Genomic DNA, 24894 nt, shown 5'->3' with positions numbered 1-24894 from the left:
GTCGTTTGGATCTTGTTCTATTGAATAGATTCCTGGAAAATCTCTTCTGATTTAAAGATTATCTTGCAAGGGGTGCCTGGGTGGCTCGGTTGGTTAAGCATCTGACTCTTGATTTCGGCTCAGGTCAAGATCTCAGGGTCGTGAGATCAAGCTGCTGCATTAGGCTCCATACTGAACCTGAAGCCTGCTTAATATTCTCTCTCTCTCTCTGCCCCTCCCCCGCTTGTGCTCTCTCCCTCTAAAAAAGGGGAGGATTATCTTGTAAAATAGTATTCTAATTGATTTTTTTAACTTTGCATCTACCTGCTGCCAGGAAACTCTTGTCTGGAGCTAGTCTGACTGAGAATGATTCCTAAAGCTAAACACACAGTCAGATGTGCTGAAGGGCCAGGCCATACATTTTCTTTAAACGACACCACTGGGACTGACAGGGCAGCCCAAAACATTCAGAAATTCCTGACCCTCAAACTTTGTCTGCTTCAGACACACCCCAAGAGAACTTGCTGAAACATCATTAGACCCTTCTCAGGCTCTTCGATTTGGCTGTCCTGCATTTTTTTCAGCTCAGGGCAGAAAAGTGCTGCTGTGAGCATTCTTGCTGACTTTACTCTTGTTTTTGTGGGAAATTTTGAGGAGATAAAGTCCAGGTAAATTTCTAAGGGGCCCACCTGATCTGGTGGTATATGACAAGGTGTGGCTGTGGTGGGGTTTGATTTTGGGGAAATGTTTCACTCCACGTCATTACCCATCTGTTAAAATGATTTATCTAACATATCTGGGCTTCACCACCAAAAAAAAAAAAAAAAGGAAAGAGAAGGAAAGAAGGAAAGAAAAAGAAATTGTGCTCTCTCTCCGTATAAGTATTTTTTTTTTTTTTGCAAGAAAAGGGCCAGAAAATGCCTTTGGTCAGACAGTTGGGCAGCTTCCCTCAGATTGAACAGGGATCATTGAACATCCTGGAGTCCCTAAAGGTAACCTCCCATGTGTAGGTAAACTGATTGGGGGAAGACATCTGTTGAAATCCTATGGGTTTTGAGAGCTATGATGGTGGGATCAATGAGATATGAGCAAAGAATGGCCAGTATGGTCTGGGAGATCTTGGAGGACCCATACTCTACAGAGACACCTTGTGGTAGTAAGAAGCAATAGCAGCAGTGAGCATTAGCTCTCTCCTCCTCTGAGTGTGTGTGCAAGGTAACCAGTAAACCTCTGTTTAGTAGACCATCCAAAGGGAGAAGTGAAGCTCCTAGAGTGAGACACTTGACTTCCTGAGACATTTCATGTGATGGTTAACTGGAAAAATAAAAGATATTTGACTTCAATTTGTAGCCTCTTTTATATTACAAAATACATGGTTCGATGATGTAGTTGTTTATTTTGTTCTCGGTGGTGAGAGTGTGGGTATGGAGGAAGGACATAGGTTGATAGGTTGGTTCAGTTGTCATCCATCCTTTTCTCTCTCCACTGATTCAAGCTGCTTACTCCACTTCCAGTAAAAGTAATAGTAATATGAAGATCCCTAATAATAACAAGAGCCAACACTTACTGTGGCAACTCTATTCTAAATGTTTTCTGTGTATTGTTGTCTTAAAAGCAATGTCTGAAAAGGATCAGTATAGCTCTTTGTCTCTCCAGGTAAAGAGCAAACTATAGCATCTTTAACCTTCTTACAGTTCCATGCTCTCCAGCACCTGGTTTTCCAATCAGACAAGAATGAGACATCTCCAGGTCCCCTCACAGGTGATAAGAAAATCTCACCAGGGCAGCCCCGGTAGCACAGCGGTTTGGCGCCGCCTGCAGCCCGGGGTGTGATCCTGGAGGCCCGGGATCGAGTCCCGCGTTGGGCTCCCTGCATGGAGCCTGCTTCTCCCTTTCCCTCTGCCTGTGTCTCTGCCCCTCTCTCTCTCTCTGTGTGTCTATGAATAAATAAATAAAATCTTAAAAAAAAAAGAAAATCTCGCCTAAACAGGGGACAGAAGAACCCCAGTAGCATGGTCAAGCACTTGGGGGAGGTATACACACCAGCCATCAGGAGTATCGGCTCTTCTGGTTGTATTGTGTATTTAGCACTTAAGCAATCCAAGTACATGATATATGCATCTTAACTCATTTTATTTTTATAATGCCCTGTGAAGAAGTTTTAATTATTATCCTCATTTTACAGATAAGGGCAATGAGACTCTAAGATAGGTCGTTTGCCCACTTTAAACACCTTATCGGGGGCAGAGCCAGGATTCATGCTGGTTCCAAAAGTCATGACACATTATACTATCCTCAGTACATTATTAGGTCAGGTGAAGTGCAGGTGCCTGGGAAACTGGTTTTAAAGATGTTTCTTGTTCTTAGCCACTTCTGGCATAGAGTCATGAGGAAATTAATACCTGTTGAAACATATTTACAAGCATTAATTTTGGAATAACAGGGTTTAAGTTGCCTGCTATTTTTATTATTGTTACTGCTTTGTGCTCCTGTGGGTTGTGGGTTGCACAAATGACACAGTGTCACTTTTCTCACAGTGGGCTGCCAGATGTGTTTTGGTCCAGCATCCCAAGTGTTGCTCCTGAGCACTTGTTCAGGTGGTCTGAGATGAGCTTGGCAAACCTGTGAGGTTTCTGGCTTTTTAATGCAATTTTGTTTCCTTTTACTTATAAGTGAAATCAAGACTGCAAAATGTCAGTTAACACTATAGAAAAGCCCCAGGCAGAGAGAGATGTGGTCAAAGGCTATAGTCTGTTCAGAAAAATGGGAGTTTTCATTTGCATTGCAGAAGGTGAATGAGATGTAGCCACTGGCAGTAGGCACATCTGGGTGCAAACAGTCTGGCTCATCCGGTGACAACAGTCACTTCTGGAGCGGCTGGGGGATTACAGGAAGCGCTAAGTAGGACAAATATTTTACGTGAAGAATCCTGGAGATGGTAAATGATCTCACTGATGCAGGCTGGCTCTGCCTGTGGCTCAGCTGGACGTTGCCAGTAAATTTAGGGAGGGGGGGTTATTTCATGAATACTTCACGTTTTCATTTTGCTTTCCATAAGCTGCTTTTATTTGCTGCTGAAGATGATGCTAAAGGGAAAACGGGCAAAGTCATGTCTGAAGTATTTTCAGCCTCTTACCCTGTATTTCTTGCTTTTCTCTCTCTTAAGAGAGAAGAATATTTTGTTTTCAAACATTTTCAAATTAGCTACTTTTTAGCAACTGAAACACAGTGTAAGTCTAGAGGACTTCAGTGAAGGGTTTAGAACCTTAAAGCTGGCACACTTTAGGAATTTATCCTAAGGAACTAAAGTAATAATGATCTAACTCTGAAGATGTCCATCCTTGTTTATGTAATGGGATGAAATTGAAAATAACCAAGAAGTCCAGTGATAGGAAATGGGTTATATATATTATGCTACATTCTTACAATGGAATATTACACAGCTATTAAGATGGTTGCTATGCTTGAGTGGATATTTGATATTGAAGAATTATTGCTATTTTTTAGATGTGGTAATGTCATTGTGGTTGTGGTTTAAAAAAAGAGTCCTTCTCTAGATAATCATTTAAATATTTACAGATAAAATAATAAATGCTTCAAAATAATGAAGGAAGGTGATGTGTAAATGAAAAAAAAATGGCTATGAGTTGACAATCATTGATCTTAGCAATGGGTCTATAGAGGGTAATTATATTATTCTGTCTGCCTTAATGGCTATTTGAACATTTTCTTACTAAGCTTAAAAAATGAAGTTGTAGATGGGCATGTATTGACTTGGAAGATGTTCATAATCTATTGGTAAGTAAAAAAATCAGGTTACCAAACAGTTTATGCACTTATAAAAATTACATGTCCATATAGAAAAATATTGGAAGGTGATATGCCAAAATATGAATAATCATTCTTCTGTGATGTAATTGTGTGTGATTCTACTATGTATTTATATCTATTTATCTGTATTTTCTAGTTTTTTTTTCTAGTTTTTTAAGATTGTTTTATTTGTGCATTTTTTAAAGTTCTTTAAAATATAGGGCTTGGGATACAGGAAGTGTCTACTAAAGCTGACCATATGCAAATTCAAAGAGCCCACAATTCCACTTTTAGGTATATTCTCAACAGAAATACATATGTTCAGTGAAACTCATGTGTAAGAGTGTTTGTTCTGTGGCAGCTCTGTTCATAATACCTTCAAAATGGAGACAGTCCAAATGTCCATCAATACTGAAATAGATATGTCATGCTATCTTTTCAGAATGGAACCTAGGTAGACATTGAGAGAGAGAGAGAGAGAGCAGACTCCATCCAGCTGAGACAGTGTGGATAAACCTCAGAAACATAATAGTGAGTGGAAACAACCAGGTACTATAAGAATGCCAACTATACAATTTCATTTATGTAAAGTTCAAAACAGGATAACCTGATCTCAGTCTTAGAAGCCAAGATAGCTTTTTTTTTGGGGGGGGGGGGATAGGGTGGTGACTAGGGGGTGTGGCATGAGGAGGCTTTCTGGGGCACTTTGGTAATGTTGCTTTTCTTGATGTAGGTGTGGGTTACCTGGGCGTGTTCGCTTTGTGAAAAAGTATTGAGCTGTTTGCTTAATGATTTGTGTGCTTTCCTGCATTATATTATATTTCAATAAAAACTTACAAAAAAGTTACAGGGCTTAATGCATGCAATATCTGCTCTAAGTGGTGGATTAGTGCTTTATTGTGTAGCCTGTGGTTACATCCATTAGAGTAATGGCTTGTTCAACAATCCCCATAGGAAGAGATTTAAAATTAATATGGAAATCCAGTACTAACCGCTGATTTGCAGTCTCCACTTATGAACTATCCATCTTGATTCCCCCCGCCCAATCATATTTGCTCCAGCTCTCCCTAAAACATGACCCTCCAAGGTTCAGAACCTGGGGTTAGGTGTGACATTCTGCATCTCATGCCAAGGTCTGCCTGGAGCCCCCTGAATCGGGGACAGGAAGGAATCCATGAGCTCACGATCATATTGTAAAATAGCTACAGTTAGTCACACAGGGTACATGGATGAGGTAAGATACACAGCTATGATTTATCAAGCACTTACCTACCATAGGTCAGGCACTGTTCTAAGTGCTTCACATATATTAACTCTTTTAATACTTGCAAGAGCCCTGTGAGAGGGAGAAAGTATTTATGCAATCTCCATGCTGGGGCTCAGAAGAATTAGGCAGTTTGTTCATCACTAACATGGCTTATAAGTGGTGACTGAATTCCCTGGTCTTGTCTGTTCTCAGAGCATTAGAAGAGCTAAGGGAAGGAACCGAAGCAGAAAAGGTTTTGTCTCCTTTTGTCCTCATCAAAGAAATCCCTGGAAGGGAGCACTGATTCCATCCTACAGATGAGAAGCTGAGGTTCAGGAAGGTAAAATGACCAGAGTAGGGTCACTCCACAGGTAAGGACAGGGTTCGGACTGTTTGTCTCCAACACTGATGCTTTTTTTGTATTACGATGATCTCACAAAACTAGCTGAAAAATCAAGACTACCTTTTATTTGTTGATAATTCCTCACCCATATATTCCTCACCCACATCTGTTCTCACAAATACCAGCAACAGTGGGAAGATCTTGTTTTCCCTGTATTCCATACCATAGATAAAGAAACTGAGGTCTAGAGAAATGAATTGATTTGTTCATGGCCACTTAGATAATAATTGGTAGAGCTGGGATTTGAATCCACCGCTGACTCCAATTGTTCTGATTGTATTATGTAAGCCCTCCAAGCCTTAACTATAAAACTGAGCACCTTGCCTGTGATCTAGGAGAGAATTTCAGAAAACAAGGTTTTGTGCAGACCCTTATGTAATCAAGGGTTCAAGGGTTCAAGATATTTTGGTACTTAAATTTGACAACATGGTCTTTTGGTTGAGTTCTTTTTTATGTGGGATCCTCTGAGGTAGCCCTAGCCACAAGGAAAGGAATTAAAAAGATATTTACCCTCAGTGGAGAGTGGCACAAGAAAAGCAGAGAAGAAAACTTGCCCTAGAACTATGGTTAACTAGAGGTGTCAAAGACACACGAAGACATCAGTAAGAGAGAAAAAATAGGGGGAGGGCCTCTGGGTCACATTCAAGATGATAAAAATGCAATTAACTTGAGTCAGGTTCCTTCAGCCCACAGCAGTGACCTACCCGTTGGGCATGTGGCTGTGTTTATCAGTTCTGGGCTGAGGACCCAGGGCCAGGTGCTTGCCTTTATGGAACATGTCAGGGACTCATTAATGTCCACTCGCTGGCTGCAGGGCGTGGGGATGATGTGACATGGTGGAGGAGGAGGGATGGTGCTAAGGTCTTCTTTGAATGATTCATGAGGTGCAATTCAGAAGCCTTAACTTTGCCTACATCCAAGGCATTGACTGGCATATAAATCCATGATCTTGAACAATTCTGGGGCTTTGAGGCAAGTCTCAAGTCAGGAGTTGGGGGAGGGGGCAGGTAAGGGTTTCAAAGGGGGAAGAATCAGGCTTGAACTTCTAAATGAAGAAGTTCTGAGTTCCAGGCTGTGAATGCGGAGGTCCTGGGTGTTGAATGGTGAGATGCAAAAGTTACTGAGAGCTGTCAGTGAATGTCTGAGGTCAACTATAATTTTTCCAACTATTTAGGTCCACTGATTAAAAATCAGCCTCATTCATAAAGGGATTTGGGTGAGGTCTGTTTCTTCTACTGGTCTTTTATGTGCCAACCCTCAAATCGAGTTAACAAGGTGTCATTATAGACCTAAAGTCTCCTTAGAGTCTTTTAGTTTAGAGATGACAACTAAATTATGCCCTGGGTAGCAACTCTAGTCCATAGTGGTGCCTATCTGGAGTGCTGGGTTGAGAGGATTCTTGAATCCAAATCTGGGCTCATGTGGAAAGAGTGCTGTGGTCCACTAGTGATGTCTGCCTTGGGCACAGGATAGAGAAGTGGGAGAACGTGAGCCACATATCTATCATCCTGGATCTAACTTAAATTAAATTATTAGTCTAATCTCTTCTTGTTTCAAAAAAAAAAAAGTTGGGAGAAACTCACTCTACCTATCAGCTCAGACACAAACCATATCTCAAAGCGAATGTCCCTTATTAAACACTGTCAAATCATAAATAATTAATTCATCCCATCAACAAACACTTACTTGTGGACCACGACAGTGGACGTGATATAGTCTAGGCTATGACAGATCTTACTTCCTGGTGAGGAAGGCAGAGATGAAAACAAGCTATTGTAGCACATGGGCTCTGCTTTTCCCCTGTCCCTCATATCCAATCCATTAGCCAGTCCCTTGGCTCCAAATAAATCCTGAATCCATCTACTTGTCTCCAGTTCACTGCTATTTGCCTGCCAGGCCATTGTCAACTCTTACAACCTTTCGACTGGGCTCTACACAGCAGAATGGAATGTTCTCTTAAAAATCAGATCATAGCCTTCTCTTGTTCAGAGCCCTCCAATGGATTCTCATTACATTTTAGGCTAAGACCCAAATGCTCACCATGACCTATGAGGCCCAAGGCCCATCTCTCTAATTTCATTTCCTGGTTCTCTCACCCTCTCTCACTCAGCTCCAGCCACACTGGACTTCTCTCTGCTTCTCTAACACTTCCAGCTTGTTCCATCTTTGTCACTCATCCCCCTTTATTGTCCTCTGGAGTTTACCTGTCGTCCTCTACCTCGCTTCCTCCTGTATCTTTATGTGAATGGTTCTTTCTCACCATTAAGATGCCGGGCCCTGGGCCCCCTTTACAGAACAGCCTCCTCTGATCACTCTAGCTCAAGTAGCAGCTTTCTCCCATTGCCATGCTGTATGCATCACCTTGTTTTATATTCTCATAGTATTGAGCCCAACTGCCCCTCCCATCCTGTTTAAGCACTTGCTAACTTGTTTGTTGCCTTTGCCCCATTTTAATGCACATTATTGCTTTTCATTCACTGAGGACAGGAATTTTGGCGATTTTGTTCACTGCCATGTCTTCAATATATGCAATGATGCCTGGTGTATACCTGGCGGTACTTGATGTTCAATATTTGTTGAAGAAAATGAATGAACACAGAAAACTAAGGAGGAATCAAAAAATGCCTAATCTCATACAAAAAAACCCTGCTTTTTCCTTTGCCAAAATTCCACTTTTGTTATTTCTAACTGCCTTGAGTCAGCTGTCTACCAAATGCAGCTAGGAAGCAAAATCTCAGACTTCGGGAACACTTTTGTAATCTGTACCCTGCTGGGGTCTGCTGGGGAGTATGGGGAGGAGGGTAACTCATCAGTGTTTATTTGCGATTTTGCCTAAATAAACTTTGGGCAAATCATGAATTCAGGTCAACATTGCAGTTGTCTTAGCTTTAGAGATGTTTATTTTACTTAAAACACTTGCAGTAAAAAGCGCCAGCCGCTTTGGAGGACGATATGTCATTGGCTGCACGAGTCATCCCAGAACTGGGCACATGCAGATGCCCTAATTGTCAACTTCCAGTAGGAGAAATTCGACAAGTAAGCGTAGAGCCTGCTGCCTAGTTCCACCAAACATCTGGTGGAGCAGGCGAAGAGGAAAGCAGTTAGATTTTTATTCTTTTTAGCATCATGTTAAACTGGCCATGAAACTGAGGATGGTGCAATTGAATTATAAGAGGGCTGAAGTATTAAATAAAAATCTAAGAGGTAGTCAAGGTGTTTGGTTCGTGTTAGGCTAAAGTCTAATAGGAGGTGAAGCGGGTTTGAAACGCAGTAAGTGGAAAAGACATCTTCTTTGCTAATAATTCGCTTCATTTAGTCTTGGGAGAGGGGCACATGGGGTTTGCATCCCTTGGAGAGGTGATTTCCCCTGCAAAGCAGGGTGTTTCCTTCTGGAGGGGATGTGCTGTTCCCTTAAATGTCAGTGGGATCCGGGAGTGTGGCCAGGTGGAACATTTTATTGTTGTTTCTTATTTTCTTGCTTGCGGCTTTTCTGCTGGCCTTTTCCACATTCTCTTTCATGTCCAGTATTTGGACAGGCTAAGCCTGTCCAATGAGGATGTTCAATTCTAGTGAGTTGCAGAGCCATGGTAAATGCATCTGGCAGGAGTGACAGTCTCAGCTTGCCAACTCAAGGGTGGCAGAAAAGCCACTGTCTTTATCACCTTTTGACTAAAGCCCTATATTCTGCTGGATTAGTTGTAAGTTCAGCCTTAGTCATTTGGGGGGGGGGGGCATGTCCTCAGGGATGTGCCTGGGAACACTTAACAACTGTCTCTCCGGGGGTACAAATAAGCCCTGATTTGTGGCATTTGTGGATTTCTGTGACATAAATATTTCCACTGTGGCTGATTTCGAGCTACCAATGTGATGTCAGTAAACATGGAGCCGAGAAGACATTTGCACCAGCCCGTTATACAGCGTTCCCACCACAGATGCCATACCCAGAAATATCATCAAGAGCACAGATAACAGTAAAATGTATAAAATCATTAGGAAGTGATGGGTTTTGAGTCTTTATTACCTTCATTTTAATATGATGTATTTAATTATAAGTTTATATAATTTTATTTTTAACCATAGCTGTGTTTAATAATTGGCTTGCAAATTTCCTGAAAACTTAGTGCTCCATTTTCATTACAAGCTGGCTCAGCACTGCTCGTTGCCCTTCTTGGGCTGGATGGAGTCTACATAGATCAAGCCATCTGTTGGTATCTTTAGTTATCAACTATTTGTCTACAGGATACAGATAATTGTGTAAACTCTCATTTTTCAGGCTTTAGTGATTCTGGTTATTTGCACCTGGAGCTTTGGGTCAGACTCCTCTACCTTAAGGTTGATAGTATTCAGCTGGTAAGAACCAACTTGGTTTAATGGTTGTATGGCCAGTGTCTGTTCTGATTGATTGGTACCCATGACATATGGTTGCTCTGTGTTTTGAACCTCACCTCTGATCCAAGTTCCATGCTGCACTATTCCTTCTGAAGCCTCGAATATCCTCCAGTCACGACCACGGATCAGAAGACAGATCCCCTGTTGAGGTGCTCATTCTCTGCTGTGCAATCCTCTTTCTCTGTTGCCTGTCCCTGATGCTGCCCCCATTCCGGTAACTCTTGACTTCCTGATGCTACCTCTCACCATTCCCAGAGGCCCCAAAGTTCCCAAGGCATCAGCCTCAAAAGCCCTCTACCCTGCATTCAAACACTGTAAGGCCAATATGTCCACAACTAACAGAGGAGTCCTTGTGGATCTTAGCCCTCAATTCCCAGACCCAAGTTCACATGTCATCCTTGAGCTCAGCTCCATAGGAGAGTCTGAGACTGAGGTCCATCAGCTCTCTAGCTGGGGATATTCTCTGCAGGATTATCTCAACATTGACTATTAAATTAGTCTGCTTGGGCTGCCATCACAGAATACCATAGACTGAATGGCTTAAGCAACAGACATTTATTTTCTCTGTTTTGGAGAAGCTCAAGATCAAGGGTATCAGTAGGATTGGTTTCTCCTGACGGTTCCCTCGTTGGCTTGCAGACAGTAGCTTCCTGATGTGTCTTCTCTTCTGATAAGGACACCAGTACTGATGAATCAGGGGCCCATCTCTGGGACCCCACGTAACCTTAATTACCTCTTTAGTGGTCATAACTCCAAATATAGCCATTAGGGGTTAGGGCTGCGACATATAAATTGTGGGGGGCAAAGTAGGGGAGACACAATTCAGTCCATAACAACCACTGAGCAGCTGAAAAGTGATTGGTCCAAACTGACATGTGCCCTAAGTGTAAATTCATCGCTCCTCATTTTGTATCATTTTGTCACTTTTCACTGTGTATGAAGAATGAAATATAGTATTTCACTTATATTTTTTATATTGACGACATGATGAATGATAACACTTTGGATATATTAGGTTAAGTAGAATTTCTTTCACCTGTTTCTTAGCTTTTTAAAAGCAGCATGGATATTCAAAAATGTAAAATTACATGCATGGCTTGTATTATGTTTCTGCTGCACCATGGGTGTCGGTACTTGCCTTAGTCCCTTCATGCCATTCCTCCTCCCCACCTTCCAGGCCCACACCTTCCAGCCTCCTCTTGGGTTCAGTTATCCCATCCCATTAGCTGTGCTGCTGGATGGAGAAGGGGTGGAGGTGCAGGTGGGCAGTGGAGACAGAAGGGCTTCCAGAAGAGGGACAGGAAGGAAGGAAACATGTTGCCTTGACTCTCTGTGGTCTGGCTCAGAGTGGGAGACATATGAAATAAACAGGCCTTCCACAATGCCTATATGACCCTGTCTTTGCACATCCTTATGTGTTTCATGCTCAGAGAGTCTCCATCCTTTACTCTGCCTTGACTTGCTTTGCCAAAAGTCCCATTTATGATCCCACCTTGGAACCATTCCAGATCCTAGGACAGAGTCAAGGGGTGAGAGGGAGAAAAAGCTCAGCTCACCACCCAGAGATGACTAAGATGTGATTCTGGACCTCAGTTTGCCCATACCATCATACAGGAAAGAGTTGGGTGGGGTGGGGGGGAAGGATACAGACGGCGTTGTGTTTAAGGCCTTGCAAGGCGCACTTTGCATGCATTATTTCATCCAGTCCTTCTAGCAACTGCTTATTATATTCATTTTACAGGTGAGAACACAGAGACTCAGGGAGGCTAAATAAGTTCTCCAGTGTTACCAGCTGGCAGGTGGCAGGGCCAGTATTTGAGACTGAGTCTATCTGACTCTGGGCTACCATACTGTGCACCTGGAGTCAAAAGGAGAGATTTTTCTGGAGTACATGGGAAATCTCTTGAGTTGGATTCAGGTCCAGGAAGGGAAGCAAAAGTAATTCTAGGCAAGAACTGGCATGAGCAAGGGTGGAGAGGTAAGTCCAGTGCAGGTACTCCCTGAAAAGTCCAACCAAGGGCTACCCTCCTGTAAGTCTTCTGCTTAATGTTTAGGGTTGGGGGACTTGGCAAGAACTTGTAGGTACTGCCCCACAGCCTGCTCATCCCTATCAGGTTGTCTATGGTTTATTCCTTGCTGGGCTCACTCACCGGCTTCGTGTAAGGTCTTTTTTGAGGTTTATTATTTCCTTGTCCATATACTTGATGCTCCTCATTGGCTTGTCTGGCACCTGATGAGAAGGCAAGAAGTGAAAGATAAAAGTGTTAGAACAACCGTTACAAATGGAGCCAGACTACAGGAAGCTCATGTATTCATCTGAGATCTCCGACCAGGTTGGAGGGGTCCTGGATGATGCAACAACCTTCTCTACACCAAAGAGGGATCATATATACAGTGGAAATAGCAAAGGCTTTGGAGACGGGCAGACCTAAGCTCTGACCACGGTTCTGTCTGGTAGCTGGATATGTGATCTCAGACAAATTACTCAACCTCTCTGAGCGTCAGTTTTTTCTGCAGAGTGGAAGAATAATTCTTATCTTGTTGTGACAGTTAAAGTCATTGCCAAATTCCTGACTCATAGCAAGCGTTTGATAAATGGAGGCTCTTATTAGCATCATACTCAAAATAAAGCAAAGAATTAAAGGTTAATAATCATTGTTGGTGGCATAGGTAGCTGATTTGGAGAGCTAAATCCTGTCAATGTAAAGATGCCAAGGTCCTTTTTATCCCCTCACTGTCCCCATAGCAGTGTTTTATGAGTGATTTATCCAGGTGGTTGTTCATGTTTTTTTCCTTCTCTTTCCAGTATTCATTTGCTTTGCTGGGCCATAAGGGAAACCTCCCAAGACTTAAATTCATTCCTCAGAGGTTGATACCAGGTCAATGTAAAGAAGAGAGTTAAATTAACTGTATTCTAATGTAAAAGTCACTTTTCTCGGCCCCAGTTTAGTGAAACAATAATAAGACCATTATCTGGATTACCCTGTCTTGAAATGAATTCCTGCAGTACCATTTTTTTTTTTAATCAGAGGAAATCTCAAGAAATTATGGGAAAATGGGTGCTTTCAGATGAAGCTGGTGGGAGAATACATTGCAGTGACTTTTCTGAAGGGCAATTCGTCAATGCATACTAAATGCTGCAAAAGTGCACTTGCCTCCAGATCTAATGATTCTTCTGCTTCAGGCATCCTATGGGAATATCCCTGCATGGGCACAGAGATCCATCAACAAAATTGTTCACTGGGATGCTGCTTGTGAGAGCAAACTCTTGGAAACGACCTATACATCTTCACAGTGGAAGACAGGTTAAATAATTATGGTGCATCTAAACAATGGAATAGTATGCAGCAATTAACTGTGGTGACAATATGATGATGGAAGTGTATTTATTGACATACAGAGATGCCTGAGTTCTTTGAGTGAGAAGACATGTTACAATATGAAACGCACAATTCTGCTTTTGTTTTTTCGGAAATGATCCTTGCTTATGTACACAAAGATACGAAAGATACACAAAGCCATACCCCTCAAGTTCGGAGATTGTCTCTGGGGGTGGGATATGGCAAGTTTTACTTGACTTGTCTTTAGCGTATGTGAAATTCCTGTTGCTCTGCAATAAATATGACTCAGGTCTGTGATAAACAAGGAGAAAAGATTACAAAAAACAATAAGTGACCAAGTAAAGTTTGGCAAAGGCCGATTGGTAGTACTGTGTTGAGAGTGTTTTCCCAAAGGCAGAGTGAGGATGGGTGGTGTGCTTACTGACAGAAGTCACAATATGGATGTGTCAGAGGGGAGGCATGCTGTTTCTCCAGCAGCTCTCATCACCCACTTTCTCTGAAAATGAAATTGTGCGGTGATGCCCTCTGCTCTGGGCCTTTTATGTGGAACGTGGAAGGTAAGGAGTGTGGCTGCATCAAAGGTGAACGCTGTCTGTGGCTGTGTGGTGGGAGTGGACAGTGGGGTCTGGAGCCAGGGAAAGGGACTGTCACTGGTCTGCCTGATTCCCAACCTTTTTTCTCCTGGGTCACCCAATACATGTCCTGTGCAAGGCAGCTCATATGAAGAATGGAGAGTCTCAGGGTACCTGGGGGCTTAGTCGGTTAAGCATCTAGCTCTTGATTTTGGCTCAGGTCATGAGCCCCATGTCAGGCTCTGTGCTCAGCACGGAATCTGCTTGAGATTCTATCTCTCTCTTTCCCTCTGCCTCTTCTGCCCATCACTTGTGCATGCTCTCTCTAAATAAATAAATAAAATCTTAAAAAAAAAAAAGAGTGGAAAAAAAAGGAGTGGAGAGTCTCTGGCAATCCCCCAGTATACTTGGTACTAAAGTTCCTCTCATCCACTAAGTAAAATATATAGGGTACAGAAAAGCATCTGGGATAGCCTTGAATAAACTCAACTAGATATGAAACAGTGAAGTCATGTATAACCTTTATCTCTGTAGTTATTGTTATCAATGAATTATAGTTAATACATCTTAATATACCTGGGTATTTTAACCCTTGGCTGAAAATTCATGGCAAACCTGTTAGTTTTCATCTTGAAGGATGGGTGAAGTGGGAGAGGAGACAGATCTCCAAAGAGGTATGTAAAGATCTCCTGAGTACTTTCTAAAACTTCTACATAATGGACATTTGCTTTCTTCACACCTGAGCATTGCTTCACCCACCCTCTTGATACAAGTTCCCTCATTAGACCATTTGCCCCTCCCCCATGGAGCACTTGCACCCTGCGAAATAGTCATGGTAACAGCAGCAGCAGTGGTCCTGAATGGCTGAAGCCAAACAGCACAGCCCATCCTCCAGCACAGTGACTGGTTCAGAAATGGTCATGTGATATAGTTTGGGCAAATGATATGCAAGCAGACATTTGCCAGGGGCTTCTAGACAGCATGATTCCTAGATCTGAGGAACTACAGGCAGAGAAGTTCTCTTTCCTCATTGACTATAATTGGAGAAGCAGATATGTCTGAGTTAGTTGCTGGCAGCCACGTTGTGCCTATGGGGGCACAAGCCTCCAGTTGAAGAAGATGCGGGGGAAGGCAGGGGGAAGAGTCAAAGAAAAAATTGTTCCATGGTGCCTCGTTAAACTGAATCAAGCACCACTAGACTTTTCATGAACATCTCCTTTATTATTCAAACCACTTTGAATTGGATTTTCTGTTACCTGCAACCATAAGGTTTCTATCTGAAATATGTCCTCCCTTGGGTGTGCCAAGGCAGTCAATAGATCAAGAATTATTTTAACTCATCCTCTTTTCTCTTCCCTGCTTTCCCTTCCTCTCTTGGTTGATCAACATCAGATGACATCCATCTTGGTCCATACTGAGGTGAAAGCAATGAAATTGGCCATGTGAAACATTTGAAGTCAAGGTTACCTCTCTTCCTAATCCCTCTTTTTCTTTTTTTCTTTTTTTTTTTTTTTGAGCACCTCATTAACTCTTTACTACAGGACCAAAGTAACTTCCTTAAAAGATATTATGAACTAAAAATATTTATGAACAAAGAAAAAAACCAAACACACTCAAATTTCCCTGCCAGATAATTTGAAAACACACAATTGAAAGCCTACTTGAAGTCGGCTTCAAGTAGTGTACACATCACTTTCCTATATGTCTCAAGTTTCACCCCCTCAGGAAGCAAATATGATACTATCCAAATTTCACACATTCCCCCCTTCCCTCCTCATTCAATCTTGTCTATGGATAGCTGTCTATAAAAGAGAATTTGTAATGACTAGGGTTGGTGCTGACCAATTTATAGCAGTAAAGCCAAATATCCCTTTGACTTGACACAAAACTTTAGCAGGACAGGATCCTCGCCCCAAACCCTGCAATTATGTCAGCATTTCAAGGGTTTCTCAGGAAACCATTTTCACTGTGACCATTGTTTAAGCAATTATAATAAGCCAGCGGTAATGATTGGCATCGAATGAGGGAGTTCTGGTTGTCAGGACATTTATTAACACCATTTAATATTAGCAAAATTAAAAGTGTATAAGATATCCAGGATTCACTATCTCTACAGCTTTCTGTAGGGCAGTTTAGCCATGTGTATATGTAACCTTAAAAACACATATGCTCATACTCCCAGCAATTCTACTTTTATCCAAGGAAATTTTGCAGCAAGGATTAAAAGATTTATCCATGAGGATGCCTATCATGGCTGTATGTGTAATAGTGAAAAACATCTAAATGTCCAGCAAAGAGCATCGAGGGGATAAATCATGGTCTATCCAGATGATGGCAAATGATGCATTTGACTTTGGTGCTACTGTTTAATGTTGCTATTGATGTATATTTGTTACTATGGAAAGGAATATAATTTCAAGTGAAAATGTGTGTTATAAAAATATAAAGAACTTAGATCATAGAGAGTTTTAAGATTCATTTTCATAGAAATCTATGGATATTTCTAAAAATGCATATATGCTAATACAAATTATGTTTTAAAGCAATGATATACAGCAAGGTATATATGCAAGGACATAACTGGAAGTAAATATAACAAAGTGTTAATAGGGATATCATCTCAGGGTGTTTGAATTACGGGTAAAGGGTAATTTTTTATTTGGGTCATCTTTTTCCCCTTCTTTAAAAATAATTTACCTGTATTAATTATCTAATAAAACAATAGTGTTTTCATGTTTATAAAGCAATTCGAACTGATTCTATCAATATAAGCTTTGAGGGGCTGGACCAGGTGTGTGTGAGCCAGGCTCCAGAGTGTGCAGCGGAGAGCAGAGGTGGAGTGACGGATACAGAGGGGGAATGGGATGTGGATTCAGAGTCCCAGCTCCTTGCCACTCTAGCTCTAGCTGTGTGACCGCAGGTGTGTCACCCGCCTCTGTCCATCAGCGCTCCCACCTGGCATCTGCCCAGTCTTCATCTAAGGGCTTGTGAGGGTACTAAGAGGCAGCTTGGTACGTAGGCTTTGTGAACCAAACGTGTCAAAGAATCGTACTGTCATTATCACTACATAATAAGCATCTGGGATTTTTACAAAATTGAATCATAAGTTAAAGATAAAAAGCATAATTTGAGATTGCGAAAATACTCCCAGACACACTCACGAAGAACCCATAAAGGCTCTCAGCAACCGCGAGGCAGCCAGCAGCGGTAGCGATGCAGCGGTACACCAGTAGGTGGCGCTAGATGCCATAGCTTTCAGTCGAGTCCAGGTTTCCTTCAATCTCTTTCTCTGCCACCCTCCACTCGCTCTTGATTGAAATGGGAATTGGTTGCCAGCATCAATGAGCCCCCATCAGCCCTGGGATTGAGCAGGCATGCCAGCAGCCAATGCGCTATATTCATCCAGTAAAGAAATTAAAAAAAAAAAAAAAGAATTAAATGAATCAAATACGTTAATCTCATAAGCTCTTTTGAAAGACTAGATATGAGGGGCCAGCAGTCCAGCTGTTGGACAGCAGCAGGAGCCAATGGGAATCCATATGATGGGCTGCCATTCAATGTCCTGGAGGAGCTTCTGGATACAGGCCCTAGGATGTAACAACCATCTTGCCAGCAGCACTTCTGTTTGATAATCATGCCTAAATTTATGCCTAAGTAATTATGCCTAAATTTTCAGGACCTCCCATGTGTCTGAAAAAGTGTTAGGCTAGAGATGGCAAATGGGCTCCCACTTGAGTGCCAGCTTCAATCTACATTAGTAGCAGTGGCGGTCTGGAGTTCCCTGCGGTCCCATCTCATCAGAAGACTTCTGTGATTGATTAGCAATGTCTGCCATAGTTCCTGGAAGGAAAAGTAGCATCTGAGTGTGACACAGAGGTGCCATTCCCTCGCTTTACCTATGTGTGTGAGGGGCGGGTTGGGGTTGAGTTGGGAATGTGTGTGTGAGGGGGTGTTAAGCCCCCATACGTCTTCAGTTTCTTTTCTCTTTCCCTGGAAGAAGATGAAGTCAACATCTCTGCAAAATCCCAGTGAATCCCTTGAAGGTCCAGAGAAACCCAGCCTCCCCTTGGTTAAGCTCATTTAACCTCATTTTCCACATGAGAAGCAGAAGCAGAGATGAGGTTAAGCCAGTGGTGAAAGGGAGAAGAGCCAAGTTGCAGAATTGCTGGTGGGGGCTTCAGTTCCCCTGGGGATGAGCCTTGATGCACCTCCATGACTGCTTACCTAGGATTTCTACAATGCTGTCCACAGGAGGCTCTCCAGTGGCAAGTTACATGGACCACGTCAGGACACTGAAGGAGGGGCAAGAGTAACTCAAATATTTCTTACGTACCTACTGTGAGTTAGAAAGCGGCCATGGATATGATGCTGAACAAGACAGCCTTCCGGCCCTCAAGGAGCTCACAGTCCAGTGGGGGAGGCAGGTAGCAAACAGGCAGTTCAGCTATAATGTGGTGAAGTGCAGGCACTGATCCCAGCTTGAGGCTGGTGAGGGGACATTATTGACTGAGGCTCTGACTAAGCTGAACACAGAAAATGGAAAGAGAACTGCTTCAGACAACTGCTTCCTACATCTTGAGGAGTTGGGATGTAGGTATGATGGGGGTGGAAGAGATGATGAAGGTTCTCCTGATGTCCTCAAGCCGGAGAAAACATACCCAAAGTGGGCAATGCTGCTAAGAAGCCACAAGAAGCTACTTCAACAAATAAGCTCTGAGATAAGGGAGGGCCCTAGCTAAAGAGTGAAGAGGAAGCCTCGAGTTTTACTTCACTTTTTATCTTAGTTTTTCTTTTGAATAGGCAGCATTTTCAAATGGTTTAAAAACAAATAAAAGGGTATGTAGTTAAAAAGTATTACTTCCATCTATTTGTTTCAAGCTATTCATTTTCCTCCCCAGAGATGACTAGTGTTACCAAGTTCTTGTATATCCTTCCAGAGAGATTTTATACTTTAATAAGCAAATGCACGCACTCGTGTGCACACACACATACGCCCGTTGCACCATCTGCATGGCACGTTCATGCCAAGGGCATTCAGAATACTCCCTCCATGGCCCCAGAGGCCCTCTTGGTGTCTTGCACCAGCCCCATGGGCATCATGGTGACTGGTCTGGCACCTCTCTGATGAGCAGATGTTTGTTCCCAGCTGCTCTCAGAATGATATTTCCAGCCAGTGTGTTCTGGACCAATGCATCTCATGCTGCAAAGGCTCCCTACTGATGAAGGAGCTTTATAAACACAAAACAAAACTGTAGCTATGATGCCTCTCACTGCCTCTCCTTCCCTGGAGGAAGGATATAATCCCCCATATGTAAAATCTTCTAGTGTTCCCGCTTTAGCCTCAGGATCACTGTGGGGAAGGCAAGTGGGCCATGGTCTGAGCACCAAGACTCTTCTTATATTCCCAAAGTAAAAGGAAAGCCAGCAGCTCTTATTTAAAATTGTTACTATATTCAGCTTACCTCTTTATCAGATTTCCTATTTTTAATGTAAAGTTAAAAACCACTGATTTAAGCAGCTGTTATGCTTATGTAAATGGTGTGTTTTCCCTCTGTTCTCTAAATTCTAGCTTTGCAGTGCATGCAGGGAGTGTGACCTTGTCACATTGCTTCTTTGGTCTCTGGCACAATGCCAAACCAGAGTGGTTCCTTGGCAGTTGTTTGCTGAGTGGGTGGATGAACCAGTGCAAATAAAGCTGTAGCATTCCTAGATTTTCAACTTTTAGACTCAACTCGTAGACAAAGCCTGGAAAACTGAACCATGGGCCCGGAACAGAATGTGGGCTTTCAATCTTGATGATGGAAACATAGTAGTAAAAGACACAAGGAAAAAGGATGAGCTAATCTCCTTCTCAGACAAAGTGAGGAGTCAAAGATGCATTATATGGTGAATGGGGGCGGAAATGCAAGTATAACATAGGTTGTTTTTTTTTTTTTAAGAAAAAGACTTTATTTTGATTTAATTTTATTTTAAAATTGAGCAGAAGTACAGAGATTTCCCATATATTCCCTGCCCCCACACATGCAGAGTCTCTTGCATTATCAGCATCCCCCACAGATGAATGGACTTCTTACAATCAATGAACCTACACTGACACATCAAGTTCATGGTTCACATTAGGGTTCACTCTTGGTGATGCACATTCTGTGGGTTTGGATGAATGTATAATGACATGTACCTGTCGTGATAGTATTATACAGAAGAGTTTCACTGCCCTAATTAACACGTTTTTTAAAGTTGCAGAATTAACCAGTGACAGAACTAAAGGTAATACTATTTTCGGGAGGATGGGGCTTGGAGGTGGGGAATGTGTAAGGATGCCAAGCAGCCAGATTATCGTTTTTCATAGCAGGAAGTCATTAAAGTCTTAAACATATAAGCTGGGAAATAAAAGTACAACTTGAATAATTTGGAAATGTAGATCATTGGAAGAAATAATAGGAAAGCATTAGAAGTGGCCGCCTGGGGAATGTCTTCAGAAATGAAAAGTGCGCTCAGAAGAGGGACTCCTACTCTTTAGTATTCTTTTTTAACCAGCATATGTTTTACATTATTTTTTTAAAATTAAAATAGTTTGAGAACCCTAGTTAGAAGGAATGAAAATACAGAGCCCCACTTTGTTCCTGTGAAAACCAACAAGCACAACAAGCCCCTAATATCCATTCTCATTTCGGAGTCAAGACAAAATTAATTTAGAAAAGAAAATACAGCCAGGGAGCAGAGTTAGCAACCTCAGGAAATTCAGGGAAATGTAATTGAGTAAGAATTATCTCCTTAATTACTTCTGACCAAATCAATAACAACGCTAGATGAGAAACCACGGTCGTCACCAATGAGTATCAAGTTACTGAGAAAGGAATTGGGGTTCAGACTCGTTTGAAATAGCAAAACATCTGCTTCTCACAGTCAGCAAACATGGTTCCTGGGTGGACGGTGAGCAGAGGGAGGAGAGGATGATGGCTGGCAGCCGAGGGTGGGTCACCTGCTTATTGTTTTCAAAAGGCAAAAGCCTGCCCTGAGAGCCTTTCTCCAAAGAGGTGAAAGCATGGATGCCCATGTTGAATGGGGGCGGAAATGCAAGTATAACATAGGTTTTATGTTCATCTCCATTCTTTGGAATGTTCATCAGATGTTCATCTCCATTCTTTGCTGGTGCTCACCAGGGGAGAAGCTAGTTAGCCATGTAAATTAGAGGGAGGTGAACCAAATACCCCAGAAGTAGTGAGTGGGAGAGTGTTTTTGTTTTCAGAGCATAAGTCTGTGCGTGAAGGACACAGATTTCTTTGAAACCAACCTGAACGTGCCTTTTAATAAGCAAATGCACGCACTCGTGTGCACACACACATACGCCCGTTGCACCATCTGCATGGCACCATCTGCATGGCACGTTCATGCCAAGGGCATTCAGAATACACCTCCATAGGGAGGTGGTGAGGATCCTTGTTCCAAAGGAACCCTGCTCAGCACATCTTCTAGATCTTTCTGGGACATGGTATTTGGCCTGGGTTAAAATTCTATCTAGAGGGGCGGCCTGAGTGGCTCAGTGGTTTAGTGCTGCCTTCAGCCCAGGGCCTGATCCTGGAGACCCAGGATTGAGTCCCACCTCAGGCTCCCTGCATGGAGCCTACTTCTCCCTCTGCCTGTGTCTCTGCCTCTCTCTCTCTCTCTCTCTCTCTCTCTCTGTCTCCCATGAATAAATAAAATCTTTTTTAAAAATTCTATCTAGAGCTAGAATCCAAGTGTGCACCATTTACCCAACCTCATGTGGACCTACCTATCTCCATCAATTTTGGGGTCTCTTGACAATTGTCTAGGATCTTCTCACTTTCCCCTCACACTCTGCGCCTTACTCCTGGCTCTCCTGCCCCCTTGGACTTGTCAGTGAGTCATCCCCAGGACACATTGGATATTCTTTTGTCCAAAAAGAATTACTGAGTCCCTGTTAGGGTTCCAGCTCAGTGGTGGGATATACACATCCTTCCCAAAACTACCACTCAGTCTTGTAGAGGGTAGGCAGACGATTAAGTAATACCATGGACTGTAGGCAGGGTTGGGAGTGGGCCTGGGAGACTGTGGGTGCATGTGACTCAGCCAGGGCAGGGATGAAGGAAGTGACTCCTAAGGCCCCTAGTATTGGAGGTGGGACACCAATTTGCAGCTTGAGCTGATTAAAGCCCAAAGTTCTGCTCTTAGAGCCCTAGCCAGGGAAATCTGTGGACAGCTGGGGCTGTGGTAACCTTCTGGACACAGACCCAGCAATCACCTTCCCAGGGGAGCTGCCTCTCCAAACCTCAATCCATGTGGCTCCAAGGAGGGGCACATGATGCACCCCTAGCCAGGGAAAACATGCTCAGCAATTCCCTGCCTCCAGTGAGGATTTGCTTCTTTTATGAATCTGAGTCCCAGCAGATTAATGGGTCTCAAATATTAATGGATATTTGCTGTAGCTATTAGGAAAGAGATCTCTTTCTACAGGGGTTGCTAAACTGGGAGAATATGAGCCTGGAGTTCTTAGTTGGTCATCTTGATCACCATTTTGGTAAAGCCTACTTGAGAATGAAGCCAACACAGGAGAAAGAAGAAATAAGATAAAGATACTGTTGGAACACCTGAAGCTAGACTTACCTATGGGCTTTTTGTTTGCTTGAGACAATTTCTCTTTTACTAAGGCCCCTTTGAATTGAGTTTTTTTTTATCATTTGCAATCACAAGGGCTTGACCATGATTTTGTTAGCATATTGCAAAATGGTTGCCATATTGTGACTAGTCAAGATGACCCCAAACTATACCTTATGAGAGTTACACTAATATCCTGTCTAAACCAAAACCCATGGGAGAACACTGATTTTATACAGCTTTTTAAAAACATTTTATTTATTTGATAGAGAGAGAAAGAGAGTATGTGAATGAGCAGGGGGAGGGGCAGAGGGACCAGCAGACTCCCTGCAGATTATGGAGTCCGACGTGGGCTCGATATCAGGACCCTGAAATCATGGCCTGAGCTGAAGTCAGATGTTTAACCAATTGAACCACCCCATTGCTCAGGAGAGCACTGATTTTAAAGTCATCAGAGATCATCAGAGTTGAGAGATTACTCAGCACAGCCTCCTCCATCACATGACAGATATACTAAAAGGGGCCACCATTTATTGAATGCTTACCAAGTGTTATGTGCTGTGGTGGGCACTTTACATGTAGAAACTCATTTCACTCTTGCAACACATTTTGTGGATAGGACTGTTCTTTTAAAAATATATTTTTTATTTATTTATTCATGAGAGACCCAGAGAGAGAAGAGAGGCAAAGACATTGGCAGAGAGAGAAGCAGGCTCCTGATAAAGCAGGAGCCTGATGCAGGACTCAATCCTGGGACTCCAGGATCATGCCCTGGGCTGAAGGCAGTTGCTTAACCGCTGAGCCACCCAGGCATCCCTGATAGGACTGTTTTTAACTTCATCTCACAGATTACAAAACGGACTTTCAGAGAGATGGAGTAAATTTACAGAGTTACATGACAAGCCAGGGACAGAGGTGGAGTTGAGGTTCAAGCCGTAGCTTGGTTCCAGAGAGGTACTCTCCCTGTCCCACAAACAGATGAGCAATCCAAGACCCAGAAAGGCTGAGAATTTTCCTAAGGCCACACAGTAAAGCAGCAGAGACTCAGAACAAGAATATACAGGGCCTTCTGTCCTCACATGCCACCCAGCAGATACAATAAATCAAAGGGCAGCTATGAGATTTGGAGCCACACAGACTAGCCATAGCCAGAGTCTTTGGCAAATACAACAGCTCTTTGCACTTCAGTTTTTTCGTGCACAGAGCCTACTTCATAGGGTTGTGATGGAGATTTAATGTGCTAATGTGTGTCAAGTTCTCAGGACAGAGCTGGGTTTATAGGGTCTCTCAATAAATGCTAGTTGTTAATGTAATTGTTATAATTAATAAGCTATGCTGTTAATGAAGGTGTAAAACGCAGGTGTCTGCCACATGACCACGGGCAAGTCGCTGAATTACAGTGGCCGTTGGTCCCATTGCTAAAATAGGGTTATTATCTGCCCTTTGCTCATGACACCAGAGCATTACGAGGATTAATTAGAAGTTTTATAATGTGCTGTGCACTTTGATGCTCTATAAACAGAGAAATGTGATGGTTGAATATTTATATAATCCCCATTACTGAGGATCTTGAATTGCTTTACTGATGTCAAAAAAAAAATTCCAATTTCCCAAAGGTGTATAAATCGGTCTGAGTTGAATAAAAGATTGGGACTTTATTATCTGCCAACAGCTTAGGAACTCAGCAAGACTGGGCATCTGGGCACCAGTGGGCTGACTGCATTGCTAAAGTCTTGGGAAGGGAGAAGGAGAAGTTGAGACTGTAAGACTGTCTCTTCCTTTTCATTTGAGCTCCTTCAGGGCTAAGACTGAATCTTGTCCTCCAGTGGATCACAAGCCCAGGGCTTGACATGCAGCAAGCATGGGATGAACACTTGATGAAGGGAAGATGAACAGATGGGATGGATGTCATCCTTAACCTTTTGATGATAAAAGAATAGGTGAGTCTGGCCCCAAAACTATGGCCAAAGTAAATGTGGAGCCACATTGGGTATTGGACAGAAAGCCGCTTGGGCAGTGTGACAAGTTGGAAAGACATTTGGCACCTCACAGAACTGGGTTACCAGCTGTGTGACCTTGGCCTTGGATCAAATTTTTCTCTCTCTTCATCTGAGAATCATAGTAATGTCTCTTAGGATGCTTTGGGCTGAAGGCAACAGGAAACTCTACCCACCCTTCCTTAAACAATTGAGAAATATCTTACTTCACCTAACAGGGAGACCAGATTACTAAGGTTTAGGGTTGGCTTAGAGGTTCTGTTATGCCCCTGTGCTGCCCACAGGGTCAGGTGTCCACAGAATCAGCTTCATCCTTAGACACCTTCCCCTCACGTTTGTAAAATGGTTACTGGTAGCAATCAGAGTCAAGGCTTCCTTAGCCCTGGCAAACCTTTCATGTCTCGTTAGTCCAAATGGGCTTGCGTTGGTCCATCATTTGAACTAATCATTGGCTAGATGAATACGATTGCCATGACAAGACCCATGCTGCTCACACTGGGGTCCATGGGCCAGTATCATCAGCATCACTTGGGAGCTTATT

The 24894-nt window shown here is 42.7% G+C and overlaps 1 protein-coding gene across 7 annotated transcripts in view; it reads right to left on the bottom strand.

Moving 5' to 3' along the window:
- The window catches only part of CCDC60 (coiled-coil domain containing 60), a 184345-nt gene that overhangs the window by 107284 nt on the left and 52167 nt on the right, over positions 1-24894 (bottom strand). For all 7 annotated transcript variants that reach the window (XR_013366622.1, XR_013366625.1, XR_013366624.1 and 4 more), the window contains one exon: positions 11978-12057. Coding sequence is in view for 3 of the 7 variants with exons in the window: in XM_077875873.1 (XP_077731999.1) it covers positions 11978-12057 (80 nt within the window). In the remaining 4 variants the exon portion in view is untranslated. The remainder of the gene's footprint in view (positions 1-11977; positions 12058-24894) is intronic.

This window comes from Canis aureus, chromosome 27 (genome assembly GCF_053574225.1).
Source record: "Canis aureus isolate CA01 chromosome 27, VMU_Caureus_v.1.0, whole genome shotgun sequence".
In the NCBI taxonomy this organism is placed as follows: domain Eukaryota; kingdom Metazoa; phylum Chordata; class Mammalia; order Carnivora; family Canidae; genus Canis; species Canis aureus.
This window is presented reverse-complemented; position numbering and strand designations above follow the sequence as displayed.